Source organism: Phaethon lepturus, unplaced genomic scaffold, assembly GCF_000687285.1.
Source record: "Phaethon lepturus isolate BGI_N335 unplaced genomic scaffold, ASM68728v1 scaffold17145, whole genome shotgun sequence".
Lineage (NCBI taxonomy): Eukaryota > Metazoa > Chordata > Aves > Phaethontiformes > Phaethontidae > Phaethon > Phaethon lepturus.
Genome location: NW_010542876.1, coordinates 868 through 16,981, shown reverse-complemented (window position 1 = coordinate 16,981; position 16,114 = coordinate 868). Strand labels below are relative to the sequence as shown.

Below are 16,114 nucleotides of genomic sequence, written 5' to 3'. Positions count from 1 at the left end.
AGTAGTTAGTAGAGTATGTCTGTACAGTAGTCATGGCAGCTCCTAAAAGCTGAATTACATTAATAGCTTTAGAGATGGTACAGGTAGTCAGACAATTGTTAGTTCTTCACTAAGCCTCTGATGGGTCAGAGTAGGGCTGAGGTCAGGACACTCTTGAGGGCATGGAAGATTGTCATTACCTTGTGATGGGTTAGGCAATATTAGCAAGTCTGCAGCACAGAGAAGTCCTGTCTTTGGAGGACTCTCATCTTCTCTCTTTGCTTTGTCTTTCAGAAATGTAGATGGCAGCTGCTGTCTTTGAAGGAGTCGCAACCATCTGACCCTGCGCAGCGCCTACGATTGCTACCATGATCTTCTGCATGCTGCTGTTGGCCTCACTGCTTGAGCCATCTGGCACCGAAGTCAACCCTGGTAGGGAGCTGCCATGCTGGGAGAGGACTCTGATCTCCCACCTTTAATATGCTTGTTCTCAGCCTTTCTTTGTCTGTCATGGTCAATGCATATGAATGTGACGGACATAAATATAATCACTAATGTAGTTCCTGAATGTCCTCCTCTGGACTGAGATGGCCAGTCTTCCTTGACAGCTGTAGTGGAGGGAGACATCTCTCCTGACAGTCCCAGGAGGGATCAGGCACATGGATATATTCCTTTCTCTGCTTACCCAGAGGGTCTGTACTCTCAGCAGGCCTGTCTTGACCTCTGATTATCCCTGTCATGTGGCCTGCAGAGCAAACCTGGCCCTAGACTGGCTTAGAGATACAATGCTCACTGTGGAAAGCGAATTACCAGTCAGCAAAGCATAAGCCATAGCTCTCCAGCCAGCAGGAGGGATTCTGGAGAGAGAAGTGTGGAAGGAAAGGTAGAAACCCTACCTGGCACAAAGCTAGGGTAGAGACAGGGATGATATGAACCTACGAGTGTCTGTGGAGGGCATGACCTCTTAATACTACAACATTTGGCAAGTTATAATCATGATGGAGACAAGTCAGATAATGGTCTGCAATATATTGCAAAAAATCCCCATAATGAGGTGGTTTGAGCTGGAAACAGTCTGTGAAATAAATGAGTCTAATTCTTTTGCAGTTTGGCTGAAGGTGTGGTGAGGCAGCAGTGCTACCCTGAGGGCCTTCATTCGCTCTGCTGGGTCTGGCTCTGTTTGGAGCCTTTTGTGTCTGGCTCTGACCCTGCTCTGGCCTGTGGATCTCTGCAGAGGTTTGAGGGTTTGCTGCAACGAGCCAGATGTGAAGTGAGTCCTGTGGTGGAGCTCAGCAGACACTCCTGTGCTCCCCCATTACAGAGCCATTCCCTGCACTGTACACCCCCCACACATCCAGCTTTGAACTTGGGGTACCATCTGGTTCTGTTGGTTAAAACCTAGTGGAAGAAGAGGGAAGATGGCAGCTAGAGGGTCAGTCACACACAGATTCCTTTTGGTGGTGGTAAGTACAGAAATTAGCACACTTGAAGGTGCAGGAATAGCTTCCCTACCACCAGATCCTGGGAGGTGGGATGGGCGCTGAGCACAGGGCTGTGGTCCCTCCCTCCTCCAGTAATCTTTTGCCACCAAGAAATAGGCATGTAGCTTTGCTCACACTTCTCAGTTCTGCCTGTGACTTCCTCAAGCAGCTTTGCTTTCTCAGCTCCCACAGCTGCTCAGCTGCCTCGCTGCCCCAAGGGGCCATGCCCTCCTGTTCCCAGCCAGGCTCCAGCACACCCAGAGCCCAGCTGATGCTCCTCGGCTGTGGTGCCCACAGGCTCCATTGATTATCCTGACCTCCTCATCTGCTCCAGGAGTGGTCTGAAGCACCTCCTGCATTGCTTTCTAAACCAAAAGGGCTGCTTCATGGATGATTTCAGACCTATGTAGGAAGGATCCTGTGGCGTCCTTTTGCCTAGCATCAGTTGTTTGACCTCACTAACAGAGGTGAGCTGTGACACTTTTCTGAGCCTCAGTGTATGCTGTCCGCATGGCAGGTGAGTGTGTCCATGCGTGCATAGTAAAGGGTCAGGGATATCTGAGCAGGAGTCCTGGTGGCACCTAAGCAGAACCCAAGGATGGTTTTGCTCCAGAGGATGTGCATTTTGGTGAGAGCCTCATGCTGCTTGTTTTGGTGATAGCCATGGCTACCTGTAAAGCGTATCCCGTGATGCCAGGGACACTCTGGCTTCCATCTTGTCCTGGTTTCAGCTGGGATAGAGTTAATTTTCTTCCTAATAGCTGGTATAGTACTGTGTTTTGAATTTAGTATAAGAATAATGTTGATAACACTGATGTTTTTAGTTGTTGCTAAGTAGTTGTAGTGCTTGTACTAAGTCAAGGACTTTTCAGCTTCCCATGCTCTGCCAGCGGGGAGGTGGGCAAGGAGCTGGGAGGGGACACAGCCAGCACAGCTGACCCAGGCTGGCCAAAGGGATATTCCCTGCCATGTAACATCATGCTCAGCGTATGAATTGGAGTTGGCTGGTGGGCAGGAGTCACTGCTCAGGGACGGGCCATCGATCACCAGGTGGTGAGCAATTGTTGCATTGTGCATCACTTGTTTTTGTTTATTATTTTTGTTGTTGTTATATTTCCTCTTTCTCTGCTGTCCTGTTAAACTTTTTATCTCAACCCGTAAGGTCTTTTTTTCCTCCGGTTCTCTCCCCAATCCCACCTGGGGAGGGGGCAGGGAGTGAGTGGCTGCATGGTGCTTAGTTGCTAGCTGGGGCTGAACCATGACACATCTGCCAGCCCTGGGTTTGTGAACAAATGAGTTTTGTTAAGGATTGCAATAAAACCCAACTAGCTAGCTCGCAGTCTGGTATTGCTGTAGGGTGTGCACTTGACCTTTAAATAAGGTGTGGCCAGACAGGACTCCCACTGCAGAAACACAAAACAACTTTCTGCTTTCAGATGATGACCCCATCCTTTTGGAAAACCTTCAGATGATTACCCATAGTTCAGCAACATACTAGCTTTCCAGCAGTAGATCAGATGGTACTGGTCTGTGGTGGGACAGGTAAGAGTGAAGACAGTTGGGGCTAGTTTGGCTCACTAAACTGGCTGTTCAGTATCAGAGCAGGGTTAGAGCTCTCGGTTGGCTTTCAGCAGCCACAATCATCATGCTTGATCCCAGCCAGACACCAGCTGCCTCCCAGTGAATTCTTCTGTAAACCTCTTCTGTAATTCTTCTGTAAAATTCATCTGTAAGGCCTCTTAAGAAACCATATGTTCTGGGTGAGACCAGAGGCCTATCCAGCTTGGTGTCCTGACCAGCAGGTCCCATCCCTGCTGGTTCTGGAAGAGTGCACAGATGGGCAGGCACACAGCAGTGCATTACCCCAGGTGTGCGCTCGGTTCGCCGCAGTCTGCTGCTGAGGAGCTTTCTGAGCTAACACTTGTGTGTTTGCCTGTGGTAGCTGTGAGGCTGTCTAGCTGATTTTTGAACCCATGTGAACCTTTGGCATTTGGATTGTTTTAATAGATTAAGGATGCATATGTTGTTTTTGAGCTGTGCTGTCTGATCTTTCGATGCCTCCTGGTTCTGGTGTTTTGAGAGACAGGGAATAATTGCTCAGGATATAAATGACCTTTGTCATACTCCACTTCAGTAATCTCTTTTGCAGTGATGAGGCTGTTATCTTTCCTTTTGCATCATCTGTATTGCCGTCTCTGCCTTTTGATGGGCGAAGGAAGGAGTAAGGGCTCTAGTCCGTATCTGACTGGCATCTGACCGTGAATACAGACAGTGGTGTAATGGTGTTTTCTAGTTTGTTTTGTATGTATTCCCATAATTAGCTGTTTTCCATCTTAAACAATCTGGTATTATCAGCAAACATTGTCACCTCACCACCCATCTCCTTTACAAGGTTATTTAGGAATATATAGAACATCACACATTCATCCATGCTGTGCCTGACAACAGCTACAGCCAAACCCAATTGAAACAACCTCTGCTTGCAAACGTTGCTCCACTGCAATCTGTCAGGTAGTAACTCGCCTCTGATGGTTTGTTCTGTGCGGTGGTAACAACCAGGTGGGTTTCATGCTTCTGTCTTGTAGCTTCTGAACCTGATGAACAGCTTTATCCAACTTTGGTACAAGGGTAGCAGTCCTGAGGTAGAGAAATGAGGAAGACTGCCAAGGCAGTGGCCTTGCTGAGGCAGGCAGAGCTGCCGATCTGGCAGCAGGCAGCGCAGCAGTGAGGGTGCCAGCCGACACGACACGCGTGCCGCTCGAGTGACTGGGGCATGTGCTGGCACTTGCCTGTGTCCCTGCAGGCAGGGCAGGAGTGGGGGCTGTTGTGATGGGGCTGCTGTGAGCTCAGAGGACAAAGACCAAAAATCTATAGGAAAGGGCATTTCCTTTTTTTCTGGGACTTGGCAATGACTATGTTTTTGTCCTTTAATTGTTTCATGATTTAATGCCGTGTAACTTTCTTTTTAATCTGCTGTTGATGTCAGTCTGACAAAAATATCTTGCTTGCCTGTTTTGAATACTGAGCCTTAATGAACACATTAAGATTTTGACTTTTCTGAATCATCTTTAATATTTCAAGATGTGTTTAAAAACTTGTGTCAGGGGAGAGAGCCTGGCCAGCTTGGATTTACATCTGCACTGTCTTTGGTGTATTGAGCTTGTAGAGCTCCATGACTTGAGTCATTTGTGTCTATACTCGGCAGAGGCACCATGTTTGAGAGTCTTCTCATGCCTGGAGAGAAATGCTTGCTCCACTTCAGGCTAGAGGCAGGGAACAGACCAGCATGGGGCAATGTGGGTGGTCAGGGGCTTGGGCTCAAATGTGAGCTCTCACCTGCAGTGACAGGACAGAGCAGATGTTTCCATAAACTAGTTTAGTAATCTGTAATAGAAGCTGTTTAACTTCTCTTGTTACTGGACTAGTGAAAACAATAATAGTTGTTCTTATTTGAATGCAAGTCAAGTATCCAGTTTATTCCAGAGGAAGAAAAATCTTTAACAAATTCTTCCTTTTTATGTCACATCATTATTGGTAAATAATTTTTCATTGTAAAATAGGTCTGTGCAACCAGTAACACTAGTATGGTTTTGGCTTTCATGTTCTTAAAATGTTTCTTTGTAGAGTTTTTTGCCTTTCTAGGACTCTGCTGAACAATACTCTTGAGTGTATTTCATTACTTATTTCAGTTTATGGTAATTATTTCATACTCTTTATTTGCATTCTGTATTTTATCATTACCATATTTATTCCCTAGGCATTGATAGCCTTTAATTAAACTTGTCTGGCAATTTAGAAAGAATTGGTACTGATTTTTTTACTTGCTTTTGTTCCCATTTTCAGCTATATGCCGTTACCCTTTGGGTATGCATGAAGGCACAATACGGGATGAAGACATCACTGCTTCGAGCCAGTGGTATGATTCCACAGGACCCCAGTATGCACGGTAGGTTAATCTCTAACAAAAAAATGTAATCCTTTTTTTTCTTTTAGGTGTCTAGTATGTGATTGAGGAAGAAGTGCCCTCACCCTTAAAGCAACCTTAAGTTTGCTTAGCTTGTTTACTGCTTCCATATTAAATCTAATTAGTGCATAGTGAAAGACCAAGAGGCAGTGGTCGTGATCACAAGCTGTAATACAGCAAATTCTGAATCAATATTAGGAAAAAAATTTCATTCCCCATGAGAATGAAGTGGTGGAGCTCTCGGACAGGTACCCAGAGATGTGATAATGTCTCAGTGTTCGGAGATTTTCGGGACGTGGCTGTACAAGTCCTTGAGCAACAAACTGTGGTTTTGGAAATAGTCCTGCTGTGAGCAGGAGATCGGGCTAGGGACTTCCAGAGGTTGCTTCCGACCCTGGTCTTCCTATAGTTCTGCAAATAAATGTCTAATGGATTTATGACTTAAGGTCAGTTTAGGGACAGTGCCCCTGGGATTCTTGTAGAGTGCTTTAAACTAAATCATAGGAAATCATTTACAAGGATGAACTTTTCAACAGCATCGTATTGAGGAAATGGGCTGTGTCCACTTTGACTCAAACCTAAAAATTGCATAGTTAAGCAATTGTTAAAAAGCAGCTAAAGGATTTTCTTTCAATGTCAAGCAGTACTACAGTCTTTCTCATAAGCTTGTTTTTTTGTGTTTTTGTAATTTCATTTTTCTTAAATTATTATTATTATTAATATTAACTATTAACTGATTATTCGTAAACAAATGTAAGCTTCCTTAGAATTGTTTATAATGATGATATCGAACGTTCCTACAGTTTTGGTGTGAGTCAGATATGAATTTCAGGTTAACTAATGATACTTATATGTTTATGATGAATTTACACAGTCCAAAATCATAAAATTCTCCTAATGCTTGAATATTATTTTTTTTCTTCGTCTGCGGTAGAGCAAAGATGCTAAGTGTCATGTCTTTTAACAGAGTTTGAACAAGCCTGTGAGCCTGCAAGCTGAGAGACTTATTTTGTTCTGTGTGTCTGTCTTATCTCCAGTTCTGCAAATAACTGCAAATACTTCAGGCATCACTTACCATCTGTTACCATCATCTCTTTGCCAGGGCAGCTGGATGTCCACAGGGTGAAGACATGAAGGCACCCTCTAACTGACTTAATTTTGTTAGAGGTCATAGTTGTTGTATGCAGATGTCTGTCCATGTCATTTCAGAGTCACCTTCCTGCCTTTATTATAACTTCTTTTACTTGGCACTTCACCATAAGAAAGTCTGGCACAAACAGCTAACCAATCCAAGACAAAAACCTTCTCTAGCCTGTGCCTTACCTTCAGTGTCTCCTTCAGGGTGCCACCTTCCTTGATGCACAGGGGTTGACACTCACCGATCCCATCAGTTAAAGGTGGGATAGCTGTCCAAAAGACAAGGGCACTTCAAGGGCTTGCTGTTTGCTAAGAAATCCCTGTTGCTAAAAAGCCCACATAGTCTTTTTGTGTCTGGATAAATTTTTCACGTTGAAAACTCTCACCAGCCCGGGAAGAGGCGGGGGGGAGCGGCGCCCCCCCCTGCCGATCGCTACGGCATTCTGCTCGGCATGCAGTCCCCAAGGATAAAAGCCTTCCTCTTCGCAGCTGGTACCACAGTGGTCAGCTCTGAAGCAGAGGCCTTCACATCAAACACCTAGCAGTGTCCTGCACAAGCAACTCTGCTGAATGAAGGAAAGGTGAAAGATGTGTTGAGATGACCCAGGATAATTTGTAGATTTGCTGAGCTTTTCTTTCTAAAATGTATTTTTAAGACCTCTCCCCTTTGTGCCTGTTAGAGCTGTAGGAGGTGGTCAAGCAGAGATTCAGGCCTTACTGTATGGGGTTTAGGAGAAGTGAGTATGTACTTTACCAGCAAGGTGCTAAGATGCATGCAGTATGCAATTAGCTACTGAGTAGCATAGCTGTTTCTGATCAACATGGAAGTATATGTCTGGCAAAGAAATTACTTACAACAGTTAATGAAAGATATCTGAAACTGAGGGAGTTGTTATGAACAGGGCAAAACTTGCTACAGGAGTGTTGTAAGTCTCAATCGACCGTCACCCCAAAGGGGAGAGGTATTTGGTAGCCAGCTGTCAGGTCCCACTTGCTGATTTGGTTTCTTTCTGCCAATTCTCAAAGTTTCAAGGTGTTTCTTCAGTTTGTGGAAAGGCTGGATCCTTGGAAGTGACACTTCTTAATATATATGATTTTCCCCTCAGGTTACAAAGGGAAGAGGGGGATGGGGCCTGGTGTCCGGCTGGCTTATTGCAACCAGAAGATGTACAGTTCCTTCAAATTGACCTGCACAAGCTCTTTTTCATCACTTTGATTGGGACTCAGGGACGGCATGCCCGTGCCACAGGCAAAGAATTTGCCCGTGCTTACCGAATTGACTATAGCCGCAATGGAGAACGCTGGATCTCCTGGAAAGATCGTCAGGGCAGGAAGGTGAGTAGAAACTGAATTGTGGAACACGTAGAAGTCAAGTTGTAGAGGAGTAAAAGGCATGTCCTCTACATACTGCCGAGTGCATCCTACTGTATCCTGAAGTGCATCCTACTGTATCCCGACTCTCCTCTCTCAGGCATTCAGCATCCTCTGCCTTGGTCTTGTGTTTGCGGTGACATAGGACTGTTATTACCCTCGCTTGATCCCCCAAATCCCAGCCATCGCCATGACTGAAAACTGTGGCTATTCACTACCTTTGTGTCTATGTGCAAAACATGTGAATGTTCCTCTACCAGACAGACACTTGCTTCTAAATTGGAAACTGTAAAACAGATGCCTGCTTTGTGATCTTAAGAAAAGGGAGGAGGGTAGGAGGGAATGGAGATGAGTTTATGGATTTGTAGGGAGCAATGAGGAGGAAGGAGGTTAGAGGGTAGGAAATGTGCTGAGCACACACCCTCAAAAGAAGCTTCTCTGCTCACCACAGTTGTCTCCTGCTACCTCCAGACTTGAGCACACAGCTCAGCGCAGGCTGTGCTCTGGTCATGTTCATAAGCCTTTATTAAACTTCCCCTGGGAAGGAATCCCCTTCTCTCATCTGCACTAATCTGACCTGATCACCGTGCCTCAGGCTGGCTTGTGGAGTCTGAAGACCTAAGGCAGACTAGAAGGGTACTGGGTGTGGTGATGTTTTCTAGCACTGGAGGTGCTTTGGAAGTCAGTGGGGTCTGTATTGCAGTATTAGGCAACAGCTTCTAGCTTGTTAATGTATTATTTGCTCATGCAGCCCTTTAATCAGCTATTTGGCCATTACCATCATTTTGCCCATCCCTCACAGAATCACAGAAACACTAGGTTGGAAAGGACCTTCAAGATCATCAAGTCCAACCATTAATCCAGTGCCACCATGTCCCCTAAACCATGTCCTGAAGCGTCACATCCGCGCGTTTCTTGAACACTTTCAGAGATGGCGACTCCACCACCTCCCTGGGCAGCCTGTTCCAATGCCTGACCACCCTCTCAGTGAAGAAATTTTTCCTAATCTCCAATCTAAACCTCCCCTGGCGCAACTTGAAGCCATACATTTTGGTGTGTGTGCTACAAACACTGTTTGGAGGATGGGAGGGGAAGTTTAAACTCCATAGGGCTAAATGTTCTTTATCGGTACTTTCTTGGGTAAAGTCATCTTTAGCATCTTGAATTATGCCAGAATTCAACTGGTTACACTGTCCACAAGCAGCTAAATACCTCTTGTCTCCCAGTCCTGTGCAGAGCAGTGTTCTTTGGCACTCCAGACTGTGTTCCTGTCAGGTGTTACGATTTAGTATGGGTCAGTTTTTGCAAGATCTCCCTTTTAGGCCATAAGAAGGTAATGAGCATGTATCCAGCTGTGATGCTATGATTTGAGCAATCCTCTCCTGTATATGTGGAAGTCTACGTCTATTCTGTCAGTGTGTGTACCTGTTCCCCATCGCATGAGGTCAAAAAGTTTTCTTTCCTGGTATCCTTAGAGAAGATGCTTCTGCCTGCTGTTCTGGACATGACATACACAATGGGGTGCAATTCTGCCATTTCAGCTTCTCTAAGAAGTGACTTTCCGTAAAACATATTTTTCCAGATGTGCCACCAGTAAGGGGTGAATCCTGTATTTGAGAAGCACTGCTGGCCAAATAATTTGGTAAAAATATCATGTAAAATCATTCAAGCCTTGGAATGAGGTGCAGATGGAGGTCCAAAATCCTAATCTACTTATTACCTCCAGTAATACCTACATCACCTCTAGTCATGCAGTTGATAGATGCCCAGTCACTGATATTTCAGAGTGCAACTATGGGAGCCTATCTTGGCATGTCTCTGTCCAGGGACATCGCATGAATGGCTTCCATCAAAAATAAAAAACAATAAAACAAAAAAAGGCAACAACAAAAAACACCAAATCCCAGCCCTTCACTGGGCTGCTGTTTCAGATCTCACAGGATGTTGGGTCATGAGACCTGTAGCATATTCTGCTTCTTGATGGAAATGTCACTAGCTAGCTCTCATTTGCTGAGTAGAGGCAAAGGGTCAGGTTACTGTCCCCCTGTCCCTGACACCTGTTAAGGATGGTGCTCTCCATTGGCACTGATGTTGCATGGTGCAATGCTGTTGAGTCCTGGTCCCTCATCAACTTCTGGTATTGGCTGCCTGCAGTTGTTTGCCAGCAGCACTACTTCATTCTTGATGCTGGGAACAGTAGTTGGCATCAGTAGTGGCCAGGACTGGAAACTGATACTGGGTTTGTTCCACATAACAGCTAATTCAGTTTGGGGTTTTTGGCCCTTGAGAAACTGTGCTCAATAGCAGCAACCCCACCTTGTGGAGGTGCTATGCAAAGTGCATCATCTCTTTTGGTTCTCATAAGGTGTCATAGAATCACAGAATCATTAAGGTTGGAAAAGACCTCTAAGATCATAAAGTCCAACTGTCAGCCCAACACCACTGTGCTGACTGAACCATGTCCCGAAGTGCCACGTCCACACGGTTTTTGAACACCTCCAGTGATGGTGACACCACCACCTCCCTGGGCAGCCTGTTCCAATGCTTGACCACTCTCTCAGTAAATAAATGTTTCCTAATATCCAGTCTAATCCTCCCCTGGCACAACTTGAGGCTATTTTCTCTGGTCCTATTGCTGGTTACTTGGGAGAAGAGGCTGACACCCACCTCACCACAACTCCCTTTCAGGGAGTTGTAGAGAGCGATAAGGTCTCCCGTCAGCCTCCTCTTCTCCAGACTTCTCCAGAAACCCAGTTCCCTCAGCTGCTCCTCATCAGATTTGTTCTCTAGACCCCTCACCAGTGTCATTGCCCTTCTCTGGACATGTTCCAGCACCTCAATGTCCTTCCTGTAGCGAGGGGCAAAAAAGTCAGCTCTTCCACTATGGAGCTGGTGCAAAGGTACCTTTTTCTGAGGGCAATGTCTGAAGCTTTCTTCCTCTTACCCTGTCTAGACTGTGTCCATCTAGGACTTTTTGGTTTGATATATCTGCCACCTTAGAGATTCCCTGGCAAGCGATCAACTCTGGAGGATCTGTCCAACTTCGTGTTGAAGACGTGGGATATTCTGCCATATGGTATCTCCTTTTGGGTTTTATCTCCTATCAACAAGGTCTTGTGGAGCCAGCTTAGGTGGCTTCCAGGTCTCCTGTCTTGGTCCATCTGACAGGTGAAAGGGTTAATGGCTGTCACTTGGTTCCTGAAGACAAGGATTATTTATGTGTCCCTACTTCATTGGAAGAAGTCATGGGTGTTTCTTCTAAGCAGAGAGATATTAAGGGGCTGCAGATTAAAAGCCTGTTGAGGAGCTGAAGAAGATGAGAAGCAAGCTTATGTTTTGTCTTTCCTTCTGTTTTCTTTGGTCAGCTGCTGGGACTGTGCTCCTTTGTAGAGCTGTCCAGCCAGGTGCGGGAAACTCACAGTTACCCTGGTGCAGTCCAGAAGACCACCAGATGTGGCTTCAGGAAGATGCTGTCTTCTGAGTGTCTTCCTTTTGTGGTACAATAAAGTCTTTCACTTCTCAATGGACTCTTCAGCCACACTCACTCTCTAGAGATCTATCTTGCTGCCATGAAGAGGAAGCCACCTTTCTGCTCCCTTTGTGGCCTCCCTCGTCTTTTAAATTGCCTGTATGCCAACAACTGCAGTCTACGTGGTCTTTTGACTAACCTCAGCCTCCGATTCACCCTTCCCTTCAATAGCATCTTTGAACAGGAGCCCTCACACTTGTAATTCAGATTTTGATATCAAAAGTGTTCTTATTTTGTTTCTATAGGTCCAAACCCTTAAAAAAAAAAATCTCAAGCGCTTTGTGCCCACTGCTGGGGTATCAACAGCTTCAACTGCTTCCTCACACTGTCAAAAGAAAGAGTGGACTGTTACACTATTTTGAAACTGAGGGGAAAGGGAGGGTGGAAGTCTCAGCAGGATGGGGTGATGTGGCAATGCTGAACACTTCAATTCGAGACATCTGCTGTGCAGCTGCTTGCACCGTCATTCCTCAGACACTGCAGCACCTCTGGAATTTTGCTGGCTCATAGAAAAAGGATATCAGGACCCTCTGCCAGGTAACTAGTGATGAGGGCAAGTGCTCAGTTACCTGCTGTTAGTGCATGTGGAGACTCACTTGAAGAGAGGTTACGTACTAGTAACTGGAGCTCTCTATCAACATATAGTCCATATGTACATTCGTCTGCCACTTGCCTTTCTCCTCTGCCTCAGAGTCCTGCCTGCTGAGGGCATGCAGTGGACAGGAGGTGAAATGGCAACCCCTTTCACCCTGTAAACCACATAGAGGTAGGAGGAGCGAAGCAGCAGCAGCTAATTGTCTGCAGATACTGCATGGGAAATCTCTGCAGCCTGAAATGATAGGGTACAAGTACACCACTGTTCATATTAACTGCACAAGAGGGAGAAGTTACTGATAAGGAGCTCTCCTCTCCAGGTGATCCAAGGCAACATTGATACTTATGACGTGGTCTTGAAAGATCTTCGGCCTCCCATCATTGCACGTTTTATCCGGGTGATTCCTGTGACGGAGATGCCAATGACTGTCTGTATGAGGGTGGAGCTCTATGGATGTGTCTGGTATGGTAAGTAGCAATTTCCATGCCTGTCACTGGAAAGTAGTCCTTACACAACACTGACTGGGACTTACCTGCGTCCCCACGTATGCAGAGGGAATGCCAGGCCCACGGAACTGCTTCTATTGGTCCACATCATAAATAAAAGGATCATATGGACAGAGATGATGGAAGGCTGCTGCTGCTGTATTTCTGAGGTATATGGCCTTCTTTTTTTAGATGGTTTGGCATCCTATAGCATCCCTGAAGGAGGGACAATAGCGGTTCCTGGCTTCCCCATCGTTTATCTGAATGACTCGACCTATGATGGCTACCAGGAGCGCAGGTGGGAGAAGTTGTCCTGTTCTCTCTCGGTCACTGTGCAAATTACCTCTTTTTCCTACTTACCCTGTCTCTAGTATCTTGTATCCCAAACACTTCTTTGAGACCTTCAGAGCTGCAAGCTAGTCTACTAGTTCTCCCAAGCATGGTGGCTTCATTGTTCCAGGCCCTTTGACGTGTTGTTAGTTGCTCTTTAAAGGAGGGCATGGGCTCAAGAAGCATCAGACTCGTTTCCACCAGCTGGCAAAGGCTGGCACGGAAGAAATAATTTTTTTGTTATTGGAAGTTGTTGTTTTTTTTAGAGAGAAGAGTGTGTCCTTATACAATTAAGTGCTGTCCTTGTTCATAGCTTCCATCTTTACATGATGTGATGACACAGTCCTGATGTGTCTGATTGTCTTATTAAAGCCTTCATTGCTCTTGGTCTCTAATTGTGACCATATTCATTGCACTGATTTCTTTGTTGGTTCATGTATAGCCTTAAGCTGTTGTTGATGCTGCAGATCGTAAGGTGCTGCTACTCTTCTGTTGCCCCGGATTGGAGTGGGAGAGCTGGCTGGACCTTCTACCTGCGCAGTCCCAGTGTCCCTGGAGCAGATGAAGGTCCTTCCCCTCTTCATTGCCTTTGCTGTTTCTGGAGTTTGATATCTGAAATGCATTCTCCAGCAGACTGCATCTTAAACTGTTGCAGGAGGTCTCCAGGGTAAACTGGGCATCCATGACAGTGCGCAACACCTGAACTCTAGGCCTGCACTTGATACCTGTGAGCTTCTGGACAGATTTGAGATATTGTTTTTGAAAACAAAGCTCTGATGGACTTGAAACAACTTGGAAAACTGCATCACTCCCTGTGAGAAGCTCCAGGTCAGCAGAGGCACCACTGCCAATGCGGTATGAGAGGAAGGTGTACTCACTGTAAAGATTTCTTGGGTATGATGCTTTTCCAATTTGGAGTCAAAAAACCTAAGTAACTGGATTGTGACAGCTCGTTAAAAGGTCTGTTAATTTTTCACATTGCTGAGATTAGGTAGGGTGGCATGTTACTGACAATTTGAGGTGTCTCTGGTTTACATACTAATTCACTCTTATGGGATGAGAGTTCATTAAGAGCCAGTATTTGAAATGTTAAATAAGTGGCTGAACTCTCATTTAGTGTGACCACTCACTTTGCTGTAAATACAGATCTGAATGTGTTTCAAAGGCTTGAAACCTCAGACAAACTTGGGTATGGGTATCCTCTTGAAGGAGCATATCCCTGCCTGTGCAAGAATGTGCCTAATAAGTGATCTGACGGTGTCTTTTCAGTGACCTGGTGTCATTTATTGACTTAAGGTGCTTTCATTGTATCTCCTGTTTCAGTTGTCGTTAACTTCCTGAAAATTTTTACTGTTGCTTAAAAATGTTTATGCTTGGAGGTGATTTTTGTAAACTTACTTGTGTTCTATTGTGCTGGATGTTAAAATAACGGGGTGGAAAGTACATTCTTTATGCTTGTAGGATGTTGCAAGATACCGGGTAACAATATCTTTATATGTTAATATGGGATATTTTCAAGCTGCATTGATATAGTAGGGATTGGATATTAAAAAAAGCGGGGGATGGAGAGGCAGGGTCTTTTATGTGCAGAAAGATGTAAGCATTGGACTTAGCTGTCCAGCACCAACTTAGGAAGCTGGGTCTGCTGGGGAGTGTCAGGGAGCTACAGATGCAGGCACGAGACTCAACGTGCTAAGCAAGGAGTCTTTCAAACACCTCTAGGTCATGTACCTGACTGGCCTAGAAGCAGGACTCTGCCTCTTCCAGCTGCTAATCCTGTTCTGGAGTTCCAAGGCATGCCTACCTGTGCAAATCCTAGTGACAGGAGGGCTCACCTGGAATGGACTTGGGGACCTTCAGTGTATGTAGTGGCAGCCCAACCCGGGTTATAAAGACTGCCTAGAGGTAGTGTGAAAGAAATGGGTCCAGGGAGCAAGTTCAGGCACTAATACAGCTGAACTGTTTGCCCTTTCCCTGCTTATAGCAAAAGGGACATGCCAGGGATAGCTCCCAGAAGGCAGATGGGTCAGGATTGTACCACATCCAGCATCTTCTATTCCAGGATAGTGCTGGAAAATTGTATAGCGGGCTCTGCACTGTTCGATAGGAAGTGGAACGAGGCAGGGTCCTAGGTGAAGAGTCTGATCAGCCTTGGAAACGGAGCCAATAATGCTCTCCTCTAGCACGAGGAACAGTGCCAGAAATTATCCCAGTTAGAACTGGCTGTGGCTGGGTGAGCTGCTCATGGTCTCACTGCTCTTTTTCCTGCTTTTCTGTGCCTGCCTACAAAACTTTCCCCACTGGTTCCCCCAGGGTAGCATGGAGCAGTGTTCTTCCCATGCAGCTGCATGGTGAAATGCTGCAATTAAAGCTCTCTGGAGAGCGTACAGTGTCATTTTCTGTAGTCTGTTTTCGTTCTCAAGAGACTCTTCTTGTAGCTTGGCTTTGCTGTCAGTGCTTGATCTCAATGCAAAAACTTCTGCCTTCTCCCAAGCAGGGAAAGGTTTTACAAGCCCAGCCTGAAAAAACTAAAGGTGATGTTGCATAAGAACAGGGAAGGAGTTCTTGTCCGGGAGAGCTTAAGAGTGTAAACAAACTAATGTTTTCCTAGTATCAGTTGAAGGGCCGTGTGCTTTCACATTTGAGCTCTCCTGGCTGGTATTCTGCTTAACTGTTGGTTCTTCCTTGCTAGGCACTTGTATGGCGGTCTGGGCCAGCTGACAGACGGTGTGCTAGGACTGGACGACTTCACACAGAGCCACCAGTACCGCGTGTGGCCAGGCTATGACTACGTTGGCTGGAAGAACGACAGCTTCAGCACGGGATCTGTTGAAATGGAGTTCCAGTTTGACCGACCGCGGAACTTCACTTCCATGAAGGTAGTCAGCGTTGTCCCTCTGCAGCAGCCTGAGGCAGGCTTTGGATCTGGATGCTTCCAGATTACCCCTTTGGGTCCTCTTCCCAGTGCAGGAGGTTATAAGGTGCCCAGCAGCAGAGCCCACGAGAGGCAGATTTTTAGCAGGAGGTGTCCCAAGTTTGCCATTGTAGAAAGGCGAAGCAGGAGAGCACTTGTCTTTCCAGAGTTCAGATACTCTCAGTATTTGCCTTAAAGGAATTAAAAGCAGACACCTGAAACAGTGCTTAGGCAGCAACTGAGATGGATTTGGGATGTAGGCTACTTACTGTCTAGGGCCTGCCTGACCCTTGAGGTGAAGGAATGTGGCTGTGCTTCCATTTTGACAA

At 45.9% G+C, this 16,114-nt stretch overlaps 1 protein-coding gene across 1 annotated transcript; it reads left to right on the top strand.

Annotated features, from left to right (window-relative positions):
• Positions 1-260: 260 nt before the first annotated feature.
• On the top strand, positions 261-15,750 carry LOC104621652 (discoidin domain-containing receptor 2-like; the record flags this gene model as incomplete). Its single annotated transcript, XM_010288190.1, has 6 exons — positions 261-411; positions 5,304-5,406; positions 7,668-7,896; positions 12,376-12,523; positions 12,734-12,839; positions 15,564-15,750. Coding segments are annotated over exons 1-6 (837 nt in total), but the record flags the coding sequence as incomplete, so codon positions are not given.
• Between the last annotated feature and the right edge of the window lie 364 nt (positions 15,751-16,114).